The following is a 27,226-nucleotide window of genomic DNA, read 5'->3' as shown; positions in this document are numbered from 1 at the left end:
TTCAGTCTATAATTGCAATGTAACACTTGTAAAACTGGACAATCAAAGTGACACGAAGTGAAAAGCAGAACTCTCACCAGTGTCATGACGCCCATGCGGTCCATCTCGCGATGCGGGCTGCGTGACACCATTCTGGGGGTGGAGCTGCCAGAGCCCGGGGGAGAACTGCCCAGAGACGACCCGGGACACAGAGACGGGGGCAAAGAACTCATGGACCTGAACCGGGCCCCGAGGCTCTCCCCGCTGCCCACTCTGCACTCAATCTCCTCCGCGCGGATCGCTGTGCTCTCCTTCTCCTCCTGGATCATCCTGCAACAACAGAGGAAAGTGCATGGATGTCGGGGCTGATGCTGTTACCGTTGGCAACGCATCTTTATCGCACGCGTCATTTAGCACACGTCAGACAAAACCGCAACGCAATGTGCTTTACCACCGAAGACGGACCGATTCATTCTAACACTGTATCTGGGACATGAAACTTCTGCAATGGAAACATTAGGCAGCAGCAGAAGAAGATGATTTGTGTGTTTATTTTATTTTGTAGGTTTCTCTGTGACCGCGGTGATGTCTGGGGAATTAACTAAGAAAAATGCCTTTGCAGTTAGTTTGAAAATATACATATCACTGGTACAAGTGGGACAAAAATTCCAAAAGTGTTTTTTTTTTGTTTTGTTTATGAAAATGGAAGACACCAACATCACTTGTGTACTAACAATTATCACTCACTACATAGTTAAACTGTGCGGATTTTAAATGTGCACTAAAAATACAGATTATATTTTTCTTTTTTTTATAATTATAATATTTTAATTTCCCTACATGTAGCTGGAAAAGCTAGATAAATTAGCTTCCCTTGCATGTAGAATTACACGTTCAAAAGAATGTGTGCAATAGAACAGTGAAACAGCTGCTGCTAATAAACACTGGTTCTGGTTTTACTACGTTTATGTTTGGCGAGGGCTGGTAAAGGAGCAGGGTGTGTGCAAAACTAGGCCACACGATTGGGGACAAGGTGGTGTCTTTGAATTAAAGGTGCACTATGTAACTTTTCTAGTGAGCGATCCTTCACAAATGCAAAAATGCAATATTTGTTTTCTTATTGGCCTTTAAACTCTTGAGAACCTTTACTTGGCATCTCATGTTTTGGAAATCAGAATAATTTATCTACTGAAAGTGTACATTACATTATGTCTGCGAGGTTGTCAATCATGAGGATTTAGTTTTAGCACTCCACCTACTGGCAGCAGAGAGGAAACAAACAAAAGCTAGCCATTAAAAACCTGCCAACAGGCACAAAGTTGTAATGAACATGATTTGAGGCAGAAATGCTCAAAGAGAGTCTGGCGATAATTTACATACTTATGAATGTTTGTTTTTGTGATGCTAAGAGAAGGAACACAAACGCGTAAACAAGATAAATTAAACTAGCATGAATGAAACTAAATACTACTCCAGGAAAGCAGTAACATCTCCATGGCCGAACCTCCACGAGAAAAGCAACAAAGTGCACCTTTAATTCAAGCGCTCTCCGGAATGTTCCGTGTTGCGGCTTTTACCTGATCTCGTTGTTAATGGCGTCGAGCTGCTCCTGTAGCATCAGCGCGAGTGTCTGCGCGTCGGCCTGTCCGCCCGGAGACAGCAGGTCCACGGAGCTGAAGAGCGCGTCCCTGTCCTCCTCCAGATCGGACGCATCCATGTCGCTCTCGAATGCCTGCGCCACGTTCGCAAGCACGTTAGCCTGCTGCATGCGCTCCCACTCCTGCTCGTTCAGAGTCTGCACCTGGGAAGAGAGAGCGAAAAGGACTGTGGAATACAACAACGGAATACACAAGCAAGTTTGTTAAGTGAAAAAGTAAACTATGCTGGGTTAAAAGAGCATAAACGTGAAGCAAAGCGAGGATTTTGTGTTAAGTGCAGTAACTTACATGCCGCTGAAGTCCACAGAGGAAGCAGAGAGAGGGAGAAATAGAAGAAATTCAGACAATGTTTATTTTCAGAGCATCACAGTAATTCACCAGATTGATCCAAAACAGGACTTGAGCACTGAATAAGAATAGATATAAAAAGTATATCAAGTCTGGTAGTCTTTTAGAGTTTCTATGGGTGACAAACTCATGACTAGGGAATTGCCCCATTTTGGGACAAATAAAGGTCTTCTTATCTTATCTTACATGCACGCCAAAAATCGGATCATTATCTGATTTTTAGAGTATTCAGATTATTGAAATGTCATGTAAACCGTTACATGTGAGTAATCCGATTTATTTCTGATTCTTAACACCTGTTCAGGTTTTGACAAAATGTTAAAAATGTAAGTGTTACATTTTAAAATGAATTGTACTTTGTCTTCCAAATACAACAGTTACCGTACTTTCCGCACTAAAAGGCACACTTAAAAGCCTTTCATTTCCGTCAGTGCGCTTTATAATCCAGTGTGCTTATTATATGGATTATTTCTGGTTGTGTTTACTGACCTTGAAGCGATTTTGTGTGGTACATGGTGTATAATGCTAGAACAGGGTTAAAAGCTCAAAAAAGTCCATTTGGCATAATATCTGTCCTTTAAGGGAAATGTCTTAAATATCTGCATAAAAGTTGCTCGCCCAATAAAAAAATGAATAAAAAAATCAAGGTGAAAAGAAAATGAAAAGTGTTAGGAACCCATTTGCTTCTGAAATTGTATAATATCTACTTCATTGTTGAATAAGTACAAATAAAGAGCAATAGTTCATAAAAGAGAAAAAAAGACAGCCAGCTAGTGAGAAAATTGCTCCTCGTGTAGTTCTAAACTCGAAGCAGGAGGCTTCACGGTGGCTTACTTTGGACGGCTCGTCTCGTAACGCCACCACTCGCCCTTTCTGAGGTCGGCGTAGAACAAGAGCGCTGTTGTAGTGGTCCGAGCTGTTGTCCATCATCGAGGAGGCCGACACCGGATACCTGAAGTCTGGAGTGGAGCTCAGCTGAGGACGCCTGCAGAATACATGTTACAAATTACATTTAAGAGCCAAAATTGTGCTACATTCAAGTTATTGTTCATGCATAAGTTTGACTGAGTTACATATTATGTACATAATTGCGAAGAACACTTGAGTTGCGTTTTGTTTAGGGCTGTAACTAACAATAATTTCTATTGTATTGAGATTTTTAAATGCATTATCAACCAAATAACAATATAAATATGGCAACTGAAGGCTTCTAGATAGAGAAAATTGAAGAATAAAGTGCATTATTGAAGAAATTCTGAGATGTCCTTGTTGTGTTATTTTTAAAGTCTGTATAAGGGTTGACGAAAGTATCGAAAAGCAGAAGTATCAATAGTAGATGCTCATTTGAACAAATATCAATACTAAAAATATCACATTACCAGGAACAAAATCATAGTTTCCTGAACTGTTTTAGAACGATCTTGAGCTTTATTAAAACAAGTCTAAGATCAAATGGGAACAAACTAATTATGTAAAAAGAGGGTAGTTTTTCTATATGTGGGCTTTAGTGACTTGTAATTTTAAAATGGGATTGAATTAATAATACAACAGATAAACTAAACATTGTAATGTGATTATCTTGTTAATTATTTACTTCAAGATTCAAGACTTACCCATGCAGCAGTGAGTTGCTCCGGCTCCTGTCCTGCTCACTTTCTGCCCTCATTGTTTCAATCTGGATCAGAAGCTGCTCCTGAAGGTCAAAATATCATAGAATTGTATTTACACGCTTTATTTAATTTACTGTAAATACGTTATAAAGTGACATGTTTCTTTACCTTTTCATGGTGCGACTCCTCGATCAACTTCTTAGTGTGATCTAGTTCTCTTATGAGGGAGTTCTGGGGAAAGACAAAACAATCTGTTTCTGACATCCAACGTTACACAGACTTTATAAAGAGCAGAAGACATGTAAGCTGGACACTTCATTCATTCATAATTACCTTACTTTAAGCCGCTACTTTTTCCCCACGCTTTGAACCCTGCTGTCATTACAACGGTGTGTCTAATTTATAGATTTTTACAGGCTAACGGACACCGTGGGGCACTCTAGCAGGAAGCGCAAAAGTTTGACACACTGTAGAAGAAGATGTCAGTGGACAGTGGTCACTATCCAAGGGACACGTCGTGTTCTCTGTATTTGAGGCTTCAAAACACTGTAAATATGAGTCTGATAGTAATAAAACAGAGAAACTAGTCTAATGAGGGTGAGGAAGTTAATCTAGACGCGGCGGAACGCAACGACACATGCGGAGCACGGACAAGCGATATATATACGGTAGTCTGCAGTTTAGAACTTGCCGCATTGAAATTAGACTTTCTTAGCCAGACCTGAGCCCTGCATCACTACCGTGGAACATATTTCTGTGTAAATATCTCAAAAGACCAGGGTTCTCAAAAGACGGGCGCATCACTACCGTGTACTACAAGCCATGTTTCTTTTGTTAGAAGATTCACTTTTATTCAATTATAAATGCTAATCATTGCTGCCAAACTCACTGTAATAAAACCAAATTTGCATTTTAAAATGCAGCTGTAGGTTTGTTTGATATAATTTGTAGACTTTCCCAGCTGGGAGGGATTTAGACTGTGTGCGGTTAAAGAGAGTCTGAGGTCAACACTACAGGACTGGACTAACACTAAAGACACTTATACCTTACAAATTACAATTATTACTTTACAAAGCCATTGTTAGAATCTATAATCATAACAAAGCACAATTCATTCATGCTTTATTTAGGCTGTCATGTTTCCAGACTTTTCATTGGTTACAATGTGACTCCATGTGACTCCTCCAGAACAGATAAGTGGCGATACAACCGTGCATGTGTCCTTTCTGTATCATTAATCTGATGTTTAGGCAGGAATAATAAGCATAAGCCTTGCTGTTGCCATTGTTTGTGCCTGGTTCATTCTGTAAAGATGAAAATAGCACATTTTAGCTCAGTACCTTCTCCTCCAGAGCGGACATCCTCTCCTTCAGGTGGAGCTGCAGCCTCTCATTGGACTCGGACAGAAGTTTGTCCACAGTTTCGGAGAGGCGCTTGTTGTGTTCCTCGTTCATCTTTTCTCTCTGCCGCGCCTTAAACGTGATCGAGAGCAAATTTAGTGGTTTTATATAATGAGCATTTTCAAACATGTTCCGCTCTCTTCCGTACCCGGAGCAGTTCCTGGTTCTTCTCCTCCAGTTGAGCCTCGTGTTGTCGTAATCGTTCCTCCACGTTGCCATGACGCTCCTCCGCCTGTAAGCAATAGGGATGTCAAGATCAAACGGTTAAATCGATAATCGTGACTATTCAGGTCCCAATATACTCATAAGCACTAAAAACTAATAAATGTGACTATTTTAGAAGCTAAATTATGTAATTTCTATGGACCAAAAAAAAAAAATTTAATTGTCGACACTTCCTGTTTATTTTACACCAAGAACTGTGGGTTGAGCTGCAGCCACTCACCATGAAAGAAAGAACCGATTTATTTTGGCATGTCAGAGGTTGCAAAAATGTCCAATTTGGAACCTGTAACAATTCTTGAAAAATCTGGACTTATTTCAGAGTTTGCATTTAAGAGCATTATTATTTGTGACTGAAAAAATAATTGCTGAACTAATGCAGGAATCCCATGCATTTCAAAGTGACAAGATGTTTTATAAGACCTTAGGAAGAAGCAATATTAAATTCGATGCAGCAGATTCCAGGAGAACTGTGACATCAATCAATAAAAGCATTACTTTTTAGTCAACAGAATGTTATTTAAATGTTGTTGTTTTTATTTTACTGGAACTTACTTTAAATGTTCTGCCCTCAATATGTGTCATAAATGTTGGAACATATTGTATCAGTTCCAGTGAAAAGACCAGGAGTAAATGAAGCGTTTGACTCAAACCAGAGAAACAAAATCTGAGAAAGCACTCCAAGTCATCTCCAGCACGAGGCGTGAGCACAATTACAAATAAGGCATGAACTGAAGTCGCTGCGGCATTTCCAAGACAAACCTCAAACTATAAATGGGTGAAAGACACAAGGCCGGACTATAAATAGATCGCAGTGAGTAATACATTAGTTACACAAACAGCAGCTTCCTCGGCAGCTTCCCCTCCTCAGTCGAATGTATGTGTAAAAAGAGAAAAGAAGGCTGAGCTAAGGCCATTCTAACGTTATACACAATGTCTCCGACTTTCACTTCCTCCCAGGGGGCTCCTCAAGTTAGAAAAAGAGTGGTTCTTTCAAAAGCATAACAATTTAGATGTGAAAATGCAGCTACAGGTATTGCTGCTTAGCTTTTCACAATAAAAAGAATAATCATAGTCAATAGTCAGTTGGCAAAAATGACTAGCCAGAGATACATTTTTTGATGAGTCGACGAGTCAAACAATTATTTTGATTGTACATTAAGACTTTTTTAAAGTATTATCAACCAAATAAAGTGTATTATTATTATAACAAAAATCTGCATTTATTTATTCTTTTTTGACATTTTGGTTTAGCAATTCCAGTGTCTTTGTCATAAAAGCTATTTTCATGTGTTTTTCACATGTCGACTTGTCACAATTGAGGCTTTTTTATAGTTGTAATGCAATAGAACTAACACTATTAATCCCATTTGTTGTTAAAATTAACTGGGTGTTCATTGGTGGTAAAATGATAATAACTGACTAATGGTTCGAGATGATCTTTTGTACATTAGACTTTATAACATTGTGTAACATTAAAAGGGGCGGGCCTGGTCGGTTGAATACCTTGGTGAGTGCAGCGACTCTCTGCGCGAGCTCGGCCTCCACCTCGGGAAGAGTCTCTGCTTTTCGGATGGTTTGCTGCAGCTTCTGTTCTGCTAACTCCAGTTTCTCCTGAAGCAGACGGTTTCGCTCCTCAGTCTGAAAAGAAACAAGAAAACTACCGAGTTTCTGTGTAGTTTAGAACTATGTGCGATATAGTCAAACATTATTAATTAATCCAAGACCTATGGTGACCATTTGTAAAGTAAGAAAAATCCAAAGACTTTAAATTACCACAGCATGCAGCAAGACCTAAATAATTGAGTGGGTATTCCCATTTGGTGCCTTAAAAAGAACAAAACTAAATCCGGTGACTCATGTGTGTGCGTTTCTTTAGTGCAGAAGGAAGTGATGTAATCTTTGCACTGCGTAAATAAGGAAGTGTGTCTCGTCTGATCCTAAAGTAAACAAAACACAGGCGTAATCGTGGAAATGTTATGTTTCTACAACCACACAGAGCCAAAGGTCGGTCGACTTTTATAGCACAGGATCAGACTAAATAGTTGAATAAATTAATACATGTAAAACAAATAACTGAAAGGTAATTGCTAGAAAGTTGTATGTGATTTAGTTTTAAGATTAAAATGTCTATAATATTCAAATTATGAATAAATAGTAGCTTTGTAAGTGTTTTGCCATTTTGGTTTTATGACAACATTTATTGAAAGGTTTGTCCAGAGTACGTTTTTTTAAATTCTTTAGTTCCTGATGCATTCCTCAAATACCATAAAATTCAGACTATAGGCCGCTACCTTTTTCACATGCTTTGAACCTTGTGGCCTATACAACTAATAGATTTTTATATAGCTAACGACCTACAGGGGCGCTCAAGCTTTCTCTCTCTCGCTCACTAATGAAGTACAAGCTCAGGAGCAGAGCCAGACATGGGGGAAGACAGACACAGGTAAATCAGCACACACAGAAAAAAGGACAGACATGTTCTTTGTAAGCTTCGAAACATTTTTTACAATCAGATTAACATTCATGGAGAAATTAGTATAATGAGAAACTGAATTTAGAAGCGGCCAACGATACGGCGGTCAACATTTTATAACCCGCAAAAAATAACCTGCGCATCAACATCTGCTGCATTTAGACAGCTGCGACCTAAATATATTTGTAAATTATTTTGTGCAGCTTATATTCAGGTGCGCTCAATAGTACAAATTTTACAGTAAGTGGTCAGAAGGTCCAAAATCTGTAAAATTCTGCAGTATTTTTGCTCTTTTTGGCCTGCGTTTTGTACCTGTCTGAAGAGGGAGTCTTTGTTGGCTACTTCGTTCTCCAGTTTGTCGTTGAGATCGTGGACTGAGGTCGCCTCCCTCTGAGCCGCTAGATATCGCTTCTCCAGAGTCGTGATTCTCTCCTCCATGTCGTCTTTCTGCGCCATTGACTGGAAATATAATTAAAACTCATCATAATGCATTTTAATAGGTGAAAGCTATCATTTACAGAGTATGCTGATTTAAAAAAAATTCTGGAGCAGTTGTAATAATAATAATAAAAAATAATACTATGTTGGTTTGCACAGTTTGTAGACATTCACTAAAATGAACACATCGATACAATTCACTACGGTTCATTAGGTCTTCTGATGCAAGTATACGATAGTTTCTTTCTTCTTTATTTCATCATACCTTGACAGTTTTGGCTGCCTTCCACAACTCAGACTCATCAAGTGACACTTCTGAGGTGTGGAAGGCAGCCCTAACTGTCAAGGTAGGACAAAAACAAAGGGTTGTTCATGAGAAACTGTTGTATAAGAACATATCTACTCAAGCTAACCAACAACAAGACATAACACTGCAAAAATTAATAAGCTTTAGCAATTAAAAAAAGGTAATGGTAAGATTTTGAGTTGGCCTAATGACAGACAGAAGAGGTATTCCACATTATGCCTGGGCAAAAAAGACAAAATACAACCAATATGCTGCTAGAGAGATGGTAATGTGGTTAATTCAATGAGTTTCTGTTAATTCCAGCTCTCCAATAGAACCTATCACAGTGAAGTATGAACTCTTCCAAGAAGCTGAGATCTTGATCATCCTTAAAAGTAAAGTTTAGAAGCTCTTAAGACAATCCAACTTCTGTTACATTAAAAAAACTATTGCATAAAATAAGGTTGACCAAAATTGAGACTGTTTTAGAATAGAGGAAACTAGTATATGAATACTTTTAAAGATTACATATTCATTAAAATGTTGGTACTTTGTAATAAACAATACACGTGTGTGGATCGTGATTTGAAATTTTCATTGTAAACCGCAAAAAATATCTAAATTTTGAGTTTGGAAACCAACATTTAAACCTACATGAATCAATAAATACAAATGAGTAAGCTAATGATGTGGGAGAACCATTCTGACCAGGTTAAATGCTCATACAAGTTTATTTAGCATAATATGTCTCTTTTAAATAAACTAGACTACTTGGCTTAAAATTCCATTCTATTGCATGTTTTCATCATTGTGGTATCCAAATAGGCATCGATCATTTTCTTTTGTATCGAAATCTAGTTTGACATTTTAATTCTTAGTTCTTGAGCAAATTGTGAAGGTTTTTTCCCCCGCCCCACCCTTGCACCGTTTGATTTAACCCGCCGCACCTCTCTCAAGTCTCTCTGTAGTCGCGTATTCATGTCCTCTGACTTGATCAGGTCTTTTCTCGCCGTGTCCAAGTCCTCCTCGAGCTCGTTGACCCGCGACACCATGGCCACCATCCGCTCCTTCATCTGGCCCAGGTCCGCCGTCTGCCGGTCCACCACCTGCTGCAACTCGCCCACAGCAGGGGGCGCCATGTCCTCCTCCTGACTGAGAGAGCCGTCCGACGCGCGCTGTGGAAGGAACACGGTTTAATGGCAAATTCCCTCTCTATGGATCAACATTTCATTTACCTCAGTAGTACTCTTCTAAAGTTTTCAGAATTCAAATTTGCATTTCAATTAGAGACCGACATTGACATTGTTGCGTATCAGCCTTAAAGGACAAATATTATGCATTATTGTTATCAGGTTTTAAACATGCTCTTGAGTACTTTTAGTTTGGCAAAAAAAAGAAATGGTAACAAAATTCACATTTGTATCTGCTGTTTCCCATGGCACTAACCGAGATGTTGGGACATCTACTGGCTGCAATGGGAATTACACAGCTGAATAATAAACAACTGGAACTTTTCCTCTGAGATGCAAGGAAGCTTCGCAGTTGTACTGATTGTGATTAGATGAGAAACACACAGAATGAGTCTGGAGATGATTTATGTAAATGAAAACAGCAGAGAAGGTTCCACAGGTCGAGAACACAGAACACGTCACAGGTCGAGAACACGTCACAGGTCGAGAACACGTCACAGGTCGAGAACACGTCACAGGTCGAGAACACCTCACAGATCGAGAACACGTCACAGATCGAGAACACGGAACACGTCACAGATCGAGAACACGGAACACGTCACAGATCGAGAACACGGAACACGTCACAGATCGAGAACACGGAACACGTCACAGATCGAGAACACGGAACACGTCACAGATCGAGAACACGGAACACGTCACAGATCGAGAACACGGAACACGCCACAGGTCGAGAACACGTCACAGGTCGAGAACACCTCACAGATCGAGAACACGGAACAGATCGAGAACACGGAACAGATCGAGAACACGGAACACGTCACAGATCGAGAACACGGAACACGTCACAGATCGAGAACACGGAACACGTCACAGATCGAGAACACCTCACAGATCGAGAACACGGAACACGTCACAGATCGAGAACACGGAACACGTCACAGGTCGAGAACACGTCACAGGTCGAGAACACCTCACAGATCGAGAACACGTCACAGATCGAGAACACGGAACACGTCACAGATCGAGAACACGGAACACGTCACAGATCGAGAACACGTCACAGATCGAGAACACGTCACAGATCGAGAACACGAAACACGTCACAGATCGAGAACACGGAACACGTCACAGATCGAGAACACGGAACACGTCACAGATCGAGAACACGGAACACGTCACAGATCGAGAACACGGAACACGTCACAGGTCGAGAACACGTCACAGGTCGAGAACACGTCACAGGTCGAGAACACGTCACAGATCGAGAACACGTCACAGATCGAGAACACCTCACAGATCGAGAACACCTCACAGATCGAGAACACCTCACAGATCGAGAACACGGAACACGTCACAGATCGAGAACACGGAACACGTCACAGATCGAGAACACGGAACACGTCACAGATCGAGAACACGGAACACGTCACAGATCGAGAACACCTCACAGATCGAGAACACGGAACACGTCACAGATCGAGAACACGGAACACGTCACAGATCGAGAACACGGAACACGTCACAGGTCGAGAACACGTCACAGGTCGAGAACACGTCACAGGTCGAGAACACGTCACAGGTCGAGAACACCTCACAGATCGAGAACACGTCACAGATCGAGAACACGGAACACGTCACAGATCGAGAACACGTCACAGATCGAGAACACGGAACACGTCACAGATCGAGAACACGGAACACGTCACAGATCGAGAACACGGAACACGTCACAGATCGAGAACACGGAACACGTCACAGGTCGAGAACACGGAACACGTCACAGGTCGAGAACACGTCACAGGTCGAGAACACGTCACAGGTCGAGAACACGTCACAGGTCGAGAACACGTCACAGGTCGAGAACACCTCACAGGTCGAGAACACCTCACAGATCGAGAACACCTCACAGATCGAGAACACCTCACAGATCGAGAACACCTCACAGATCGAGAACACCTCACAGAACATTTCAGAATGGAGTGCTTTTGACACTCGGAGGGAGAGGACTTTCTAACCAGCATTCATCAAACTACTAAGCGAATTAAGCTAATAGCAACGCAGGTATCTTTGATGAGGGAACTATGCTGGAACAGGGCTAAAAGAGAGAAAAAGTAAATTTACTTTGTCAAAGTCAATACGTGTCCTTTAAATTTCCAGCAGACGCCGATATTTTGTTTGGCACAACCAGTTGCCCTTTATTTAAACACTTTAATGTGCACAAAACAGGACTACACTGTTTTTTGTAGTAAAAACAGATTTGTGGTTGAGTTTGTATTCAAATAAGTTTAATTTGGGGAAAATATTCAAAATTGACATAAAACTATTTGGAGAACTTGACAGTCATAGGTTTCTCTGGATTTTAAGCAATCAATATCGGCCATGAAAAAAAGCAGATTTATTTAAAATTTCATATTTACATTACATACAAAACAGTTGAATCTTTAGTAGGGATATTCCACACATTTATCTTCTAGGACCTAGAGCAAATCACCGGTCCACTTTTCTGACTGAGGACCAGTAGATAGACGCACTAATGCTACCTGTAAGAACACTTCTGGCAAACACAAATATTAATATAACGTATTCAAAAATAAATGGTATTGGAGTATTAGAGGCCAAACTATGGGCCGCTACAATGTTATGTATTGCACTTTTTTAGTTTGCAGAGTTACCTTGCCGTTGGTGCTGGGGAGGCTCTCACTGTGGTTGACTTCGCTGGTTCCATCGGCCTGACCGCGCTTTATGTTGTTCTGTTCCCTGAGGTAAGACAACTGGGAAAAAACAACACCACATGAAATAAGTAATTTATTTAATCCCACAACTATATTTATGAGCCACTAAACAGGCACCTTTTGCTGCCTAGATACAATAGTTACAGAACACTCAATTCGAGCACTAGTTCTAAAGTGAATTCCCAGTCTGCTCATTTTCAAATGAACTTGTTTACTAGTCTGGATCTATAAAACATAAAATACGCCATTGTAGTATCTGACGGAGTAACACTTTCTCTCACAAACTCTCACCGAGCCCAGTTTAAAGTGACGTTAAAGGCAAACAATGTACATATAGTTTTGTTGTTTTGACACGGTTTGATTATGTGTGTGAACATGTGTCAATGATATTACTGTAATACAGTGTTATTTTACAACCACTTTCATTGTAGCCATCGATTATCCTTTTCTTTTTTCACTGTGTGCAGCGGTTTACTCTGACATAAATGCATCATATATGTAGGCTAGTGCTGTTGAAGAGACAGAAGTACATTGTGAGTGGACGTAGTTGGTTGGAGGCGGTGTGCGTTGAACAAAAGGTGACTGCAGCAGAGGAGGAAACTAGGCCACGTCTCTGTCCTCTGGGTCTGTCACTGTCACTCGTCTCGGCTGTGGAAATGTACCACGCGCTTAGGCAATGAACAAGTAAATCATCTCGTTTTGTGGGATTAGCATGTGGTTAGCATTAGCGAGCAGGGTGTGAAAAAGTATCCATGTTTAGCAGTACTCAAAAGGGGCTGCTGGGTAATTTGAGGCATAAGTGAAATTGTATTATTTGAAATAGTCAAAAGCTGACTTGAACAAGCGTATAGAAAATTATTTCAATTTTGAGGGGGGAATATTCTGATAGCAAGTATGTCAATCCAATAGAAAAATGTTCACAGACAGATGAGAAATATCTGTCAAATTCATCTCAAATTGCACTTTATACTGTAATTTGAAATTTTACAACATACATTTTTTTTCTTTTTTTTTTAATTTGGTATGGACCAGATGTGATGGATAAACCACATTCATCGTTTCAAGTGTTATAGCAAAAAGGATAGTTTTCAACACCTGCCTTTTAGAACAATTCAATACAAAACATTATTAAATTAGCAAAAGTAGTCAATATTAGCTAAAAACCTGCACTTGTTATATATATATATATTTTTAAATGATAAGCTATTTTTACAGCATTATTTGCTATAAACCATACATACTCTATATTATATATCTACTCAAAATTTTGCACATCTTCAAAACAACATTGCGCACCTCTAATGAACATTATTTAGCAATGTTTTGTATGTTCTTTTGTTTTTCAACGTAGATTAGCTCAAACCATTCTTGTCATTTATAAGAGCCAATCATTATGATAAAAATTGATTAACTGCACGGCCACTAAAGTATTTGCAGCATGGTTTGCTCATTTACAGAAAAAAAATAATTGCTTATCCTCGTCAATATAAACCGGGAATATTAAGAAAAAAAATCAAACATAAAAGTTACTAAATATGAGGATTGTACTGTACTTTCAAGTATGTTTTGGGCTTTCTGTGTAAAATAAATGGCGTGTTTAAATAATATCAATATATTGAATTGTGTATCTATTGCATTAAATTGTGAGTTACTTTGTTATGACCCAGCCTCGTTAGCGACTGTCGGGTTTTTGTATCTGACCGAGGCGTTGGACAAGCAGGATAAGATAAAGACATTCCAAGCATTTGTTTATATTTTCCACTGCCCTTTGACCCTCCAGACAACCCCGCACTCGGCTCCAGTCCTGCGATCCCTGGGCACATGGTGAACTTACACTCACACCGGACTTTATAATGACGTACCTCTTTGTGTGAGATGGTTAGCTGCTCTTCTAAGACGCTACATCGTTCCAAGGCAACACGTAGTCTCTCACGCACCTAAAATGAAACAAATACATTTAGAAAAAAAAACATTCAATTGAACGTGGAAAGATGAAAATTGTGTTGTAAAATGAAGGCTGCAACTAGTCGACTAGTTAGTTAATGGAAATCTGCAAGAGGATAACAGAAATAGACAATACTTTTTTTAAAAGCTATTTCGATTATATCATCAACCAAATGAAGGTTGAAATGTGAAGAATATTAAGAAATAAAATGTATAGTTGATCTGAAATTGTTTATTTTTTTGACATTTTGCTGTAATAATACCACCGTCTTTGTTATGTGTTTTAGAGTCCGTATAGTCCAGAAAACAATTATTATTGTTATCGAATAATTGTTGCAGCCCTTTATCAAACCCTAAAAAATAAGGGGCTATATAATAGTTTAAAATGTTTTATATGTTCAGAAAACCACATAGACCCACAAATAACATTTCCTCAATTCAATAGTATTATTTAATTGTTGTTTGTTCTTTTTGCGGCCGTTTAAATCAGATTCTCTCCAATTTTACTGAAGCATATATTTTTTCTGTATGTCTCCCTCTTAACTTTTAGACATACTTTCACTTTTTATTGATTGCTTTATTAGGCTGGAGTGAGGCTAAGGGACCGGCCTCCTGCTGGTGCCAGAGTCAGGACTAAACATGGGCCGGCCTCCTGCTGGTGCCAGAGTCAGGACTAAACATGGACCGGCCTCCTGCTGGTGCCAGAGTCAGGACTAAACATGGACCGGCCTCCTGCTGGTGCCAGAGTCAGGACTAAACATGGACCGGCCTCCTGCTGGTGCCAGAGTCAGGACTAAACATGGACCGGCATCCTGCTGGTGCCAGAGTCAGGACTAAACATGGACCCGCCTCCTGCTGGTGCCAGAGTCAGGATCAAATATAGACTGGCCTCCTGCTGGTGCCAGAGTCAGGACTAAATATAGACTGGCCTCCTGCTGGTGCCAGAGTCAGGACTAAATATAGACTGGCCTCCTGCTGGTGCCAGAGTCAGGACTAAATATAGACTGGCCTCCTGCTGGTGCCAGAGTCAGGACTAAAAACCTGGAACAGTTTTCCTGAAGCAATGAGACAGGCCTCTACTCGTTCATGTTTTTATTTGTTTGTACTGTAATTTTAATGCAGGGTTCAGATTAAGGATTTTCACTTGTATAGTGGTGCTGCTAAACAATCCGTTATTTTTTTCAAATTTGTATAGCAATTTGATAATTGCATAGCAAAACACGAAAGTGACTAACAATCAATATTTTCCATTGATATAACAAGATTATTTATTTCAAATGTAATTGTAAACATTCTATTTAAAAAAAACTCTTAACAAATTAACTTTGAAACACTTTTTAAACATTTATTTTTAAAATAAAACAAAACTTGCAAATAAAATTTGTTGTTGAACAAATTAATTAACAAAGTCAGATGGCCTTATTTACAACTTTCTTCCATATCATCATCAATCAGATGACTATTTGCAGGAGTCTCATCTACATATTGTCTTTACACTCACAAAAAAATATGTATTAAAGGCGCAATGGAGATTTTTTCGGCGATTTGAGAACGCAGGCGGAAGTGCGCATGCCACTCCCTCGTGCGGACTGATACAACACACATGTGCGTTTGTTTATTAGCGCAACGGATCGCATTGCATCACTCGTCTCCCGTAGATTTCCGTCTTTTATGAGTCAACTCGAACAGTCTATCTCCGTCTTCATTTTGTCCCGTACACTGAGGAAACTATATTATGATAGATCAATGCGCTTAGACACGCGGAACCGTGCTGCTCTCGGGGGACGAGCCTCACGCGGTTCCAGGTGAGCGGTATGTGCGTTTTATGATTGATACGTGGCAGGACTAATCGGCAGTCCACGCCACAAGGAAATAAGACTAAAATTTGGGCCAAAAAGTCGTCCATTCAACCTTTAAACTTCTGATGGAAAAATAAAGGTTGCTGTGGCGTCCATCATGGTGTATTTATTGAGTTCGCTCTATTTGACGTTCCATTCCATTTTTCGTTTTGCTATTTGATGACGGTCCCTAAGTACACGTCTCGTCTTGGCTCCGGCTGCACATTTGATGACGGTCCCTAAGCACTCGCCTCAGCTGCGGCTGCACATTCGAATCAGTGTAATTCGTTGCGCCCAAAATACGCATCTGATTGTTAAAAACGAGGTTGTAGTCACTTGGCAGTGTAAATATGAGTATTTTGGCATGTGAATGATCTGCAAAGACTTAGGAGCTGTTGACCTCGGAAGTCCGAATCTGTGACGCTAACTTTACCGCACGTGGCTCCTCCCATTTTCAGACTCTCGATCTGTGACAGCAGCGGGACTAGTCATGACAACACAGCGTCCTACATGTAATTGACGTTATTGACGATCGATTGACAAGGGATCAGTACTTTTAGGCGCTTTGGTTATACAATTGAACACACATTTTTGTATCGCAAAAGCTGCGATACAAAAACACTTTTTTCTGACAAATGCATCGCATTTGAGAGAAATTGCGTCGCATTTTGCAATGCGATAAAGCTTATTCTGAACCCTGTAATGCATCTTTTAATGTTCTGTAAAATCCGTTGAGATATATTGTGTAGGAATTGTGCTCAAATCAATAGCCTCGATTCGTTTTTCCCCCATTTACAACTATAAAAAATCCCGTTGAATGTTGCTGTACCTTCTCGTCGAGGGCTTTGTGGTGTTCGAACAGAGACTTGAGCGCCTTGAGCACCTCCACTTCACTGGACACTCCGGCCGGACTCTGCGCCTGACGCTTCACCACAGTCATCCGCAAACTGCGCTCGTGACGGGAAACCAGGCACTCCAGGTGCTCCAGCAACAGCTACACACAAACACAGTCTCACTGAGATTATAATGAAACTGGCTGAATTTACACTACAATACTCAGATAATGTATATATATATATATGTACAATTTATTTTTGGAGCGGCTTTTATTCAGGAGCGCACGTTAACCCGAAAATTACTGTATTTTTTGTTGTACAGACCCGTGTGTTGTTCCTCTCGGCTTTGAGCTCTGCAATCTCCTCCTCTTTCTCCAGAAGATGCTCTCGACAAACATTCAGCTCTTTTGTGAGTGCTGCAAACTCCTGGAATCATACAAAGACAAAACAAAACAGTGAACAACAAGACTTTACATTGAAAACAAGCAACCAAACGGTTTTCTTTTACCTTTAAAAAGAGCTGTAGCAGATTTTTTTTTTACATGTAATAAAGTCACATCTGTTTACCCCAGTGTAGATATATTCTTAAAGAATCTTTTTGGGTGAAAAAGAACCACAGCGCTTTCTTTGCATCTAATTATAGAGCGTTTGATTCTGAGAGAAGAAAGAAATGAACCGTTAGCATGCTAATGTTTGTTAGCTTTACTGGGAAAAGTGCGTAACTCAACGAAGGGAATATTTGGGATGCTGGAATCTAATTAAGTGGCCATACATTTGGTGCTGTAACGAGTTTTGTAATTCACATTACACATTTCATATGTCTTGTCACACAAGACAGTAAAACAAAAGGTACAGCGCCTTTAATGGTTGGTAAAGAAATAAAAAGTGTGGATATAAACACTACAATGATGTAATTTCGCATACAATATTAATGACTAGGGCTGCAATGACTAATTGTGACTAGAGGACAGCAACGAAAATAATTATATTTGTTTTTGATCATTGTAATGCTATCTGGACTGTACAGACTCTAAAAAGTAAGCCAAATTTCATAAATAATCCATTGTATTTGTAATTACTCTTATCCATCAATAATCCTTCGGTCCCAATATTTCAACCTTTATTTGGTTAAAATGTAGTGAAAAAGGTCGATGTACAATAACAATAATCGTTTGACTGATCGACTATTGTTCTATGTTAGTTGCAGCCATATTAATACAATATGATACCAGTCACTTTTTTACTTTTACTATATTTTCTATTGCAATATTATCCAAAAGTGTATATGTATTTTAAAGTAATTTTAGTGCCATAACACAATAGTCCAGTCAAACCTTTCCTCAAAAGTCTGAAGTCTCTGAGAAATGACTGTCGATGAAAACGCCCTGAGCTGATCAATGACAGTTTGAAACCTGATCAGAGTAACGCTTACAATGTTGTCCTTCGCCTCAACTTTTAATCCTGTGCACAGTGAATCTGAACATCTAATATTTCACATCCACATGTGCAGCTCAAACACAAGCCCGAGCACTCTCATTCTGCGAGTTATGAGATGCTCGGCTGAATGCAAAGAATGTGCCATGAATCCACCACTGCCCCGTGGCGATGGCTCCTTGGCATCCAGAGCACCAGCACAAACAGGAAAACGGATATCATCGCAATTGACGTTTTGGAAATATTAAACATTGGAGCGTATTATCTTTAGCAGGGCTACTCAACATAAGGCCCGGGGGCCAAATCATGCCATTTTCCAAATATATTAAAAAATATATAATAATCTGGTTTAATAATCTGGTTTAATAAAAGGTTAACACTAGTTTACCTCTTAATTCTGCTTTAGACCCATTTTGATTCTGGTTCAGTCCCGGTTCATTCTAGTCTTGTCCTAGTTTAATTCTGGACAATTTTGCAAAGCAATGTTGGTAAATGTTATATTATAATAGTATTTATTTTATTGATAAATAAAAATGTATTGAAACCGTGATGGAGATATTTTGTGTGACCCAAACTTTTGTTTTACAGTGTCGTGTTGTGCACCTCGGGCCCAGAGGCCTTGGCGCTCCAAACAGTATAAAACTATTAAAAACTACATTAAAAGAGCCAGAAATGTCAAGTGTAATCTTCCAAACAAGGGTATACATTTATATCATATTTATACTTGTGGTGAATTTTAGTGTCCAGTCACATTTTGTGCAATACATAAACCACAATAAAGACATTTACAAATGCACTGCTGATACATTGTTAAAATATTGTCTGAATATCGCCATCAAGAGAACATCGTGGGTAAAATTTGAGATATTATTTTTTGTCTAGATCGCCCAGCCCTACTTTTTGGTAACAATCGAACTGCCCATTTCCAATTTATGTTTAAAAAGGAATTTGCTTTTCAGAGGATAAATTGTAAATAACTCCAGGACTGAAATAGGAACTGATAAACTCAAACAAGACATTTCAGAACATGTTTGTGGAGGTTCAAACGACAGGTACAGCAAAATAGTTCGATATTTATGCAGGCGTATCATAAGTATTCTGTCTAAATAATTGCAGCCTTTGTGTTAGATAATTGTGATCTAAAATGTGATTGCGATACGTCGCAGTGGTTGTAGCGTAGACTGTAACAGTAGTAGTGACTAATGATGTGGACGGAAATGAATCATTCTCTGATTCAGTTCTGAAGACTGCACCAGTGACTCACGAAACGCGCTTGAAACGTTGCAATAAGGATGAATTATAGTGGTAACGCTACATACTTTAGACCAATTTAGAACAATGATTCATACACCAAGCCCTGAAAAACTGACTTTTCTACACTGGATATTCAAAACTGACTTGATAAAGAGTTAAAGCCATTAGGATTTGGATCAGATGCCAGTTAAATATTGAAAATGTGTCATGGTCCTCTGAAAGTTGGAACTATGCACTCCCAAAACTCATGCCATGGACAAAATACATGGATATCTTTGCAATTGTTTATTTTTTGCCATCGCAATTTTTTTTGGACACAAACAGGTCACTGGAATTGTAAAGACCATCAAACAAATGGGACAAAACTACAACATTCAGACTTAATTTGGAAATTTACAAATTTGAAAGACCATTATTTCAATTTAAATATTCCATGATTTTATTTTTGAACGTTTAGTTGATTTTTTATTTTATTTCTGGTCAGTTTCTGTTTCTATGTGTACATTTGAAACCTGAATGAAGGAATGAATGAATACAATTAATACTATTAAAACAAATGAATTAAGTTCAAATAAATTCAAATTTAAAAAAGGAAAAAAATAATGTTTCACGGTCCACTTCATTTTGCCTCCATTACAGACTTTAACATTCTGATGGCATAGAATTTTAAAAGGTCTAATAGTCAACAGTTTAATGGACTGAAGGCGTTCCGCTCTCCATTGTGACGCAGCCTTGCAGTGACTAGCACAGATTACACTTCTTCGCTGATAACAGGAGTTGTTTATGGGCTGTGGGCTCAGAACAGGCCAATGAGAGGGAGCCACAAGTATAATTATAGAGCGGTTTATTTTCTACATTCCACAGAATAAGCCTGAGAAACACAAGTGTCTTTCATGACGCCATGTTGTGGATTGAATAATGACGACTTCGTGCTTGGATTTATGATTCATGGTCACTGAGCAGAGACTCGCAGCAGCAACTAATAAGTATTTAAAATGAAAAGCTTGTTCCTGCTGTGGACACGATCAGCAGAGCAAAAAAGGCCCTCGCAACAAAACGTGGATGACAAAACGTACCGACGATTAAGAACTGGACTCTAATCATTATGGATTTTCGAAAAATGGAGATAAATTACATTTGGACTCAATTTAAAAATGTTTATGTATATTGTATGTTCCCTCTCTGAGCGTCTTGCCCTTCGTTTTGTCTTTTAATTAAATGGAAGCATGGATTTTGTCCTCGTCTGAAGACGACGCAAGGTTCAGTTATAATATAGTTAATAATAATCCATGTAATATTTCATATCGAGGTCGGTTTAATCCCTCTTTTGTCCAGAAGTGATCCGTCGTAGAACAAGTTTCAAAGTCTGTCTGGAACTTTTCCTATGATGTCATAACACCGGTTTATGGAGTCAGTGTTGTGCATTAGTTTAGTCCCAAATCTAATACAGAAATTGAAATGAAAAATAAAGATATAATTGGAATATCTCAATTTTTTGAAACAATATAACATTAACATGGAAAAAAAACTGAACCCGGTGCTATTGTGTCAAACACTGAACAAAAGTATAAACACAACACTTGTTTTTCATGAGCCATCTCTCTCAGATTCACAACTCTGCGGACGAGACAGCGTGAACATTGCACAGACGGTAAATCTGGGGTTTTATCATCGTATCGGCCACAACAGAAACGCATGTCAGAATCGGCTCAATAAAATCCATATATCGGACCCTCTCTGTATACACAGCAGCAAATCAATTTCCCTTTGAGACAATATGAATGTTAATGTTGAACTTTACATGAATCAAATTGGGCCAATTGAGATCCAGAATCTAGATGTAAAAGATAAGATAAAACAGATGATTGACAAGCTTAAAGGGGCAGCACTGGCCTGTTCACACAAAACAATGACACAACAGCAGCAGTTTGTAAGAAGACGACATTGTAATCATGTTTACACAGCGCAGAGGGCGTTCAAAGGGTTAGGCAAACACATACGCCAACACAAAATACCAGGACAACAACTCAAAGATCTTATGAATGAACAAATCAAACGAGTACGATATGAGTTGGACCTCACGATCTCCTTTGCACGTTTGATTCGTCTTTCCCGACTGCACATATTACACAAACACCAACCAACTGTGAAATAACCGTTTCTGATGTGCACAAAACGCTCAACAATAGAGTGCATCATGTCTGAAATTTAAAAGGTTAAATTTAAGATATCAAAATACCTAGTTTTAGTCGTGTTTCATCAACTGTATTATATTCACTGTATTTATATTAGGCAGTGACAAAATGACAATCAAATCAAAAACACATAGAAAGAACAAGACGGGAGGCTGAATACTATTTTAGAAAACAATATTTTCTCTTTATATAGAAAGACAGTTCGAGCTGCTCAGAAGAGACTGAAATCTACAGAGACGAGAGATGCGATGCGATCCATCGCGCATGCGCAATTCAGAGTTCTCAAATCGGTGAAAAATCCTCCATCATTCCTTTTAAATGTTTAAAGAAAGGAAACTTGTTCATGCGAAATATTTCAAATTTTTACTGTTATTTCAAAATGGATGCATTTCATTTTGAGTTTTTGCAAGTCGTGGGTTGACAAAGAAAAATGTTGTTAAAATGTATTGGGGTCAAAAGTAATATTGTAGATAGGGATGCATACCTAAACCCACGTTCAGGTTCAAGTCCGGATTCGAATCCAGAGGTTTAGGTTCAGGTCCGGACCTAATGAGTCCGGCTGAACCCATGCCATATTTGCATAATGTTATAACAGCGTAATACAAGAAACTTTGTTAAATTAAGTTGAAGACACTTGAACAAGGACGACTATCAAACACAAGGCTTAACTGCAGATTGAAATAAACTCAATTTGTCTGCTTTATTCACTGTTTTTAACAAAAGTTACAACTCACACATGCTACTAGCTAGCAGCTAAACTAGTCTAGCTTAACAGTCAACACATTCATTTGTTTTACTTTAGGAACAAGAGCATGTTGAGTATTGTTGACAGAGTCAGTCTGGGTCAAGGGTCAAAGCAGCTGTTTCATCTGATACAATGTTTTGCCTTTAGACACATTTCCACTCTTTAATGTTGCAGATCCATTGGCATCATTGACAAAACACCAGTGTAAATAGTTAACAGTGTAAAATAACAGAGTTACAAAAACTAGCATAAAAGTCAACTTGAATCACTATAAAGCTAAAGCAATCAACTTAGCAGTATCAAAAATAGAATATGAAAATATTTTACACAACAAATCAAAATAATACATCATATTAGCAACATTAAACACCAGACCATATTTAACAACTGTAGAATACAAATACAAAATACTATTACAAAATATAAACTCCAATTAATGAATGCAGCAATTAAGCAATATTACTTTGACTTAGTATTTACTTAATGCCAAATACATCACACCACAACATAACACTTAAGTTATTTCATTCATATTTACACCCAGACCAAAGACCCAGACAAGACCCTGCCCCTTTAACACGTGACGACGCCCACAGTGCATTAACAATCACAACATCGCATGCGGCGGCCACAGCTTAAAACAGTTCAGATAAAGCCAGCGGTCTTACCGGCTGCCGCTTCAATGTTCACATGTGGATACACGGTTCCGCGCTGTCTCTCGCATCTTTAAACTTATTTTGCCGGCTTCAACTTATACCCGGAAGACGCGTGCGTCACTAATTAGGGTCTGTGTGCGCCATTGACAGCGGCGCATGGCAGTGTTTACGTCTTTTCCAGCGCGAATTTTGCGATCAATGGAAGGTTTAAGATGGTTTAGATTCTAGAACGAAAAGGATATAGTATGTGAGCGCTAGAATTATTATGAGTCCAGAACCGAATCACCGGGGTTTCGTTTTTTTTGGACCTGAACCGAAACGTTTTTGCAAGTCCAGATCCGGTCCGTCGTAGCGGTACGCATCCCTAATTGTAGAATATAAGGAGCAATACATATTGATTATTGCATGTATCAAAAAAAAAATCGTTATATTGTCGTATCGTCCGCTACGTTTCGTATCGAATCGTGACGGACCCCGTGATTCCCAGCCCTATAAAACAAGTGTGTCTCTTCGTCGATAAATACCGTAGATTCCCTTTTTTTATTTCTCTATTGATTGTGAGCATGCGCTTGTGTGATTTACTTTTAAATCATAATATCAATTATCAGCGGGAGATGGGAAATGATTATCACAAAATGTGCAGAATAAATCAAGATTATTTTCTACATTTAGCTTGGACGAAATACGGGTTGAATGGTCACACGTTTTGAAAAGCCATAGTTAAAAAAAATCTAAGCTTCAATGACAGCAACAATATTAAATAAAACTGAACCGCACAATGTCTTTAGTATAATTTATAATCTTGTCTCTTTCTCATGTATTACTATTTCTCTATTCAGCTACAAAGAAATTGTGAGAACTATGTGCACGTTCTTCCACTCAACATCTGGAGCAAAGCCACTTTTCTAATTTACAAAAGCTTTTAAAAAACGCGTCTCCAAACATTACTAATAATATATAATTGGTCTATTTGACAGCAGAGAATGATTTGTTTTAAAAAGAACAACATTAAGAATTAATCAAGTAAAATCTCCAGAGTTGAAGTGAGCAGCTCGTGTCAGCGCTTTGATAAATGTGAGTTTAAGCTTGGTACAAGCCGGAGCGAGCGCCGCTGTCCGCCTCAAACACGTCGACCGATTCAGCCTTTTAACAGTCATCATCAAGTAGAAACAAAACCCTTCTAGAAATTTTAAATAAATATTATTTCCTTGAGAGTTGCTAAACCTGTAGCGCTGTCATCTCTAAACAAGGGTAGTCCAAACACAAATGCCTGGATACTACTATTTTCAGCAGGTATCAACAGTGAAAAAAAAACACATTAAAAAATTTAGAACAGTCTGAATCTTTAAAACTATTGTAAAACCACATGGTAATCTTAAATGACCCATATTATGCATGATTTGTATTTTTATTGGCCGTTTTAGCACTTAATGTACCGTATTTTGCGCACGAAAAAGGCGCACCGGATTATTAAGCGCACCATCAGCTATCTGTGTACCATGTGTACTGGTCCATACATAAAGCGCACCGGACGATAAAGCGCATAAGATAAACAAAAAAGACTGATAAGTCAGAGTCAGTTGAGCTTTAGAAAACACGTTCAACTCATTCAGATCAACATTGTTCAACATCAAAACACACTCTGCTATCGCTAACAGACACGTTAGCATATTCAAATCAATTCTCAGTCAAGATCACTTGTAAACACATAAAATACAAACACAGAACACACTCTGCTACCGCTAAAAGACACGTTAGCATATCCACAACAACTCCCAGCCTCGTTCAGTTGCAACACGTAAAATACAACACAGTCTGATATCGCTAAAAGACACGTTAGCATATCCACAACAACTCCCAGCCTCGTTCAGTTGCAACACGTAAAATAAAACACACTCTGCTACCGCTAAAAGACACGTTAGCATATCCACAACAACTCCCAGCCTCGTTCAGTTGCAACACGTAAAATACAACACAGTCTGATATCGCTAAAAGACACGTTAGCATATCCACAACAACTCCCAGCCTCGTTCAGTTGCAACACGTAAAATACAACACAATACACTCACTTTTTCAGTTCATTCCTCGTCATTAAATCCTTCAAATGCAGCTGAAGTACATCCAATCCAATCCACTTTAATTATATAGCACGATTTATACAACCAGAGGGTTCCAAAGTGCTTCACAGCAAGGTAAAAGACTACAGAGGCATAAATAGGATAAAAGTAATAAAATAAGATATAAAAACAAAATCAAATAGAAAATTAAATCAAACAAACACTAAAATCAATGGAATAAAAATAAGCAAAATAAAAATAAAAAGGTGCTGCCCTCCCAACACATATAAAACATACAATCAACACACTACATGGAGTTAAAAGCCAGAGAAAACAGATGGGTTTTAAGAAGCGATTTAAAAAGAGGCAGTGAGGAGGCTTTTCTTATGGGGAGTGGCAGTTTGTTCCACAGTTTGAGCTGCCACTGCAAAGGCTCGTTCACCTCTGACCTTTAGCCTAGCCCGTGGCACTGCCAGGAGTAGCTGGTCAGCTGACCTGAGGGAACGGCTGGGAGTGTAGGGGTGTAGCAGCTCGGAGAGGTAAGGAGGGGCAAGACCATTTAAGGCTTTAAAAGTAAATAAGAGTTTTAAAATTAATCCTAAAATGAACGGGCAGCCAGTGGAGTGAAGCTAAAATAGGCGAAATGTGCTCATATTTTCTTGTTCCAGTTAAAAGACGGGCAGCAGCATTTTGGACCAGTTGGAGACGAGCAATTGAGGACCCACTAACCCCCATATAGAGAGCATTGCAGTAATCCAGCCGAGTGGTGACAAAGGCGTGGATTACGGTTTCAAAATGCTGTCTCTGAAGGACTGGTTTTATTTTTGCCAGCTGCCTCAACTGGAAGAAGCTTGACTTCACAACAGCTTTTATTTGGCTGTCCAGTTTAAGGTCTGGGTCCACTTTCACCCTTAGATTGCTCATGATGGTTTTTTAATACTGGACTAGAGGACCCAGGTCGACCATGGGGGTCACAGAAGTCCCACCAAAGACAATGACCTCAGTCTTTTTTTCATTAAAATTTAAAAAGTTCAGAGACATCCAGGCTTTAATGTTTTTTAGGCACTCTAGCAATGGCATAACACTATAGGAGTCAGATTTGTTAAGGGGGACATAGATCTGACTGTCATCTGCATAGCAATGAAAAGAGATGCCATGTTTCCTGAGGATTGAGCCAAGTGGGAGTAGATAGAGAGAAAATAAAAGAGGGACAAGCACAGAGCCCTGCGGGACCCCATAAGAGAGGGGAGCCGTGGAGGACACAGAGTCAGCCAGGCTGACACAGAATGTTCAATGTGACAGGTAGGACCTGAACCATTCTAATGCAGTGCCACTGATGCCCACCCACTGCTCCAAGCGAGCAATCAGGATTTCATGGTCCACTGTATCAAATGCTGCAGTCAAATCTAAAAGTACAAGGACAACACAGTGACCAGAGTCAGTAGCTAAAAAGATGTCATTAAAAACTCAGATTCGCAGATTCGGTACTGTGCAAGGTTTTAAAACCAGATTGGAAAATCTCAAGAATATTTTGTTCATTTAAAAAAATCCATGAGCTGGGAATAGACAATTTTTTCCAAGATTTTAGAAAGGAAGGGCAGTTTAGAAATAGGCCTGAAATTTGCCAAAACAGTAGGATCCAGCCCGGGTTTTTTTTAACAAGGGTTGCACAACGGCATGTTTAAATTTAACAGGAACCACTCCAGAAGTCAGACTGCTATTAATAACTGTGATAAAAGATGGGCCAACAGTCTGAAAGCCTCCTTAAAAAGTCGGGGAGGGACAGTGTCACCTGGGGAACCTGAGGGCTTCAAATGATCAACAATCTCCTGCACAAAGGGGAGGGTCACTGGCTCAAACGTGTCCAGACCAGCAGAGCAGGGGACATACACTGAAGGGTCAATGGCAAGAGGTGAAATAAGTGC

General features: G+C 39.2%; 1 protein-coding gene across 7 annotated transcripts in view; it reads right to left on the bottom strand.

Annotated features, from left to right (window-relative positions):
• Positions 1–27,226, bottom strand: part of LOC140380836 (liprin-alpha-1-like) — a 62,571-nt gene that overhangs the window by 16,997 nt on the left and 18,348 nt on the right. For all 7 annotated transcript variants that reach the window (XM_072464758.1, XM_072464761.1, XM_072464763.1 and 4 more), the window contains exons 3-16: positions 17,285–17,386; positions 16,954–17,118; positions 14,205–14,279; positions 12,283–12,381; positions 9,365–9,592; positions 8,006–8,152; positions 6,724–6,858; positions 5,144–5,227; positions 4,936–5,067; positions 3,764–3,826; positions 3,599–3,678; positions 2,820–2,970; positions 1,557–1,780; positions 78–309 (exon numbers count right to left, since the gene is read on the bottom strand). In XM_072464758.1, coding sequence (XP_072320859.1) covers positions 78–309; positions 1,557–1,780; positions 2,820–2,970; positions 3,599–3,678; positions 3,764–3,826; positions 4,936–5,067; positions 5,144–5,227; positions 6,724–6,858; positions 8,006–8,152; positions 9,365–9,592; positions 12,283–12,381; positions 14,205–14,279; positions 16,954–17,118; positions 17,285–17,386 — 1,917 coding nt within the window. The remainder of the gene's footprint in view (positions 1–77; positions 310–1,556; positions 1,781–2,819; positions 2,971–3,598; positions 3,679–3,763; positions 3,827–4,935; positions 5,068–5,143; positions 5,228–6,723; positions 6,859–8,005; positions 8,153–9,364; positions 9,593–12,282; positions 12,382–14,204; positions 14,280–16,953; positions 17,119–17,284; positions 17,387–27,226) is intronic.

Source organism: Eucyclogobius newberryi, unplaced genomic scaffold (assembly GCF_026437365.1).
Source record: "Eucyclogobius newberryi isolate DKJ021-1_F unplaced genomic scaffold, fEucNew1.0.hap1 SCAF_5, whole genome shotgun sequence".
Classification (NCBI taxonomy): domain Eukaryota; kingdom Metazoa; phylum Chordata; class Actinopteri; order Gobiiformes; family Gobiidae; genus Eucyclogobius; species Eucyclogobius newberryi.
Note: the sequence above shows the minus strand (reverse complement) of the source record. Positions and strands in the feature narration are given on the sequence as shown.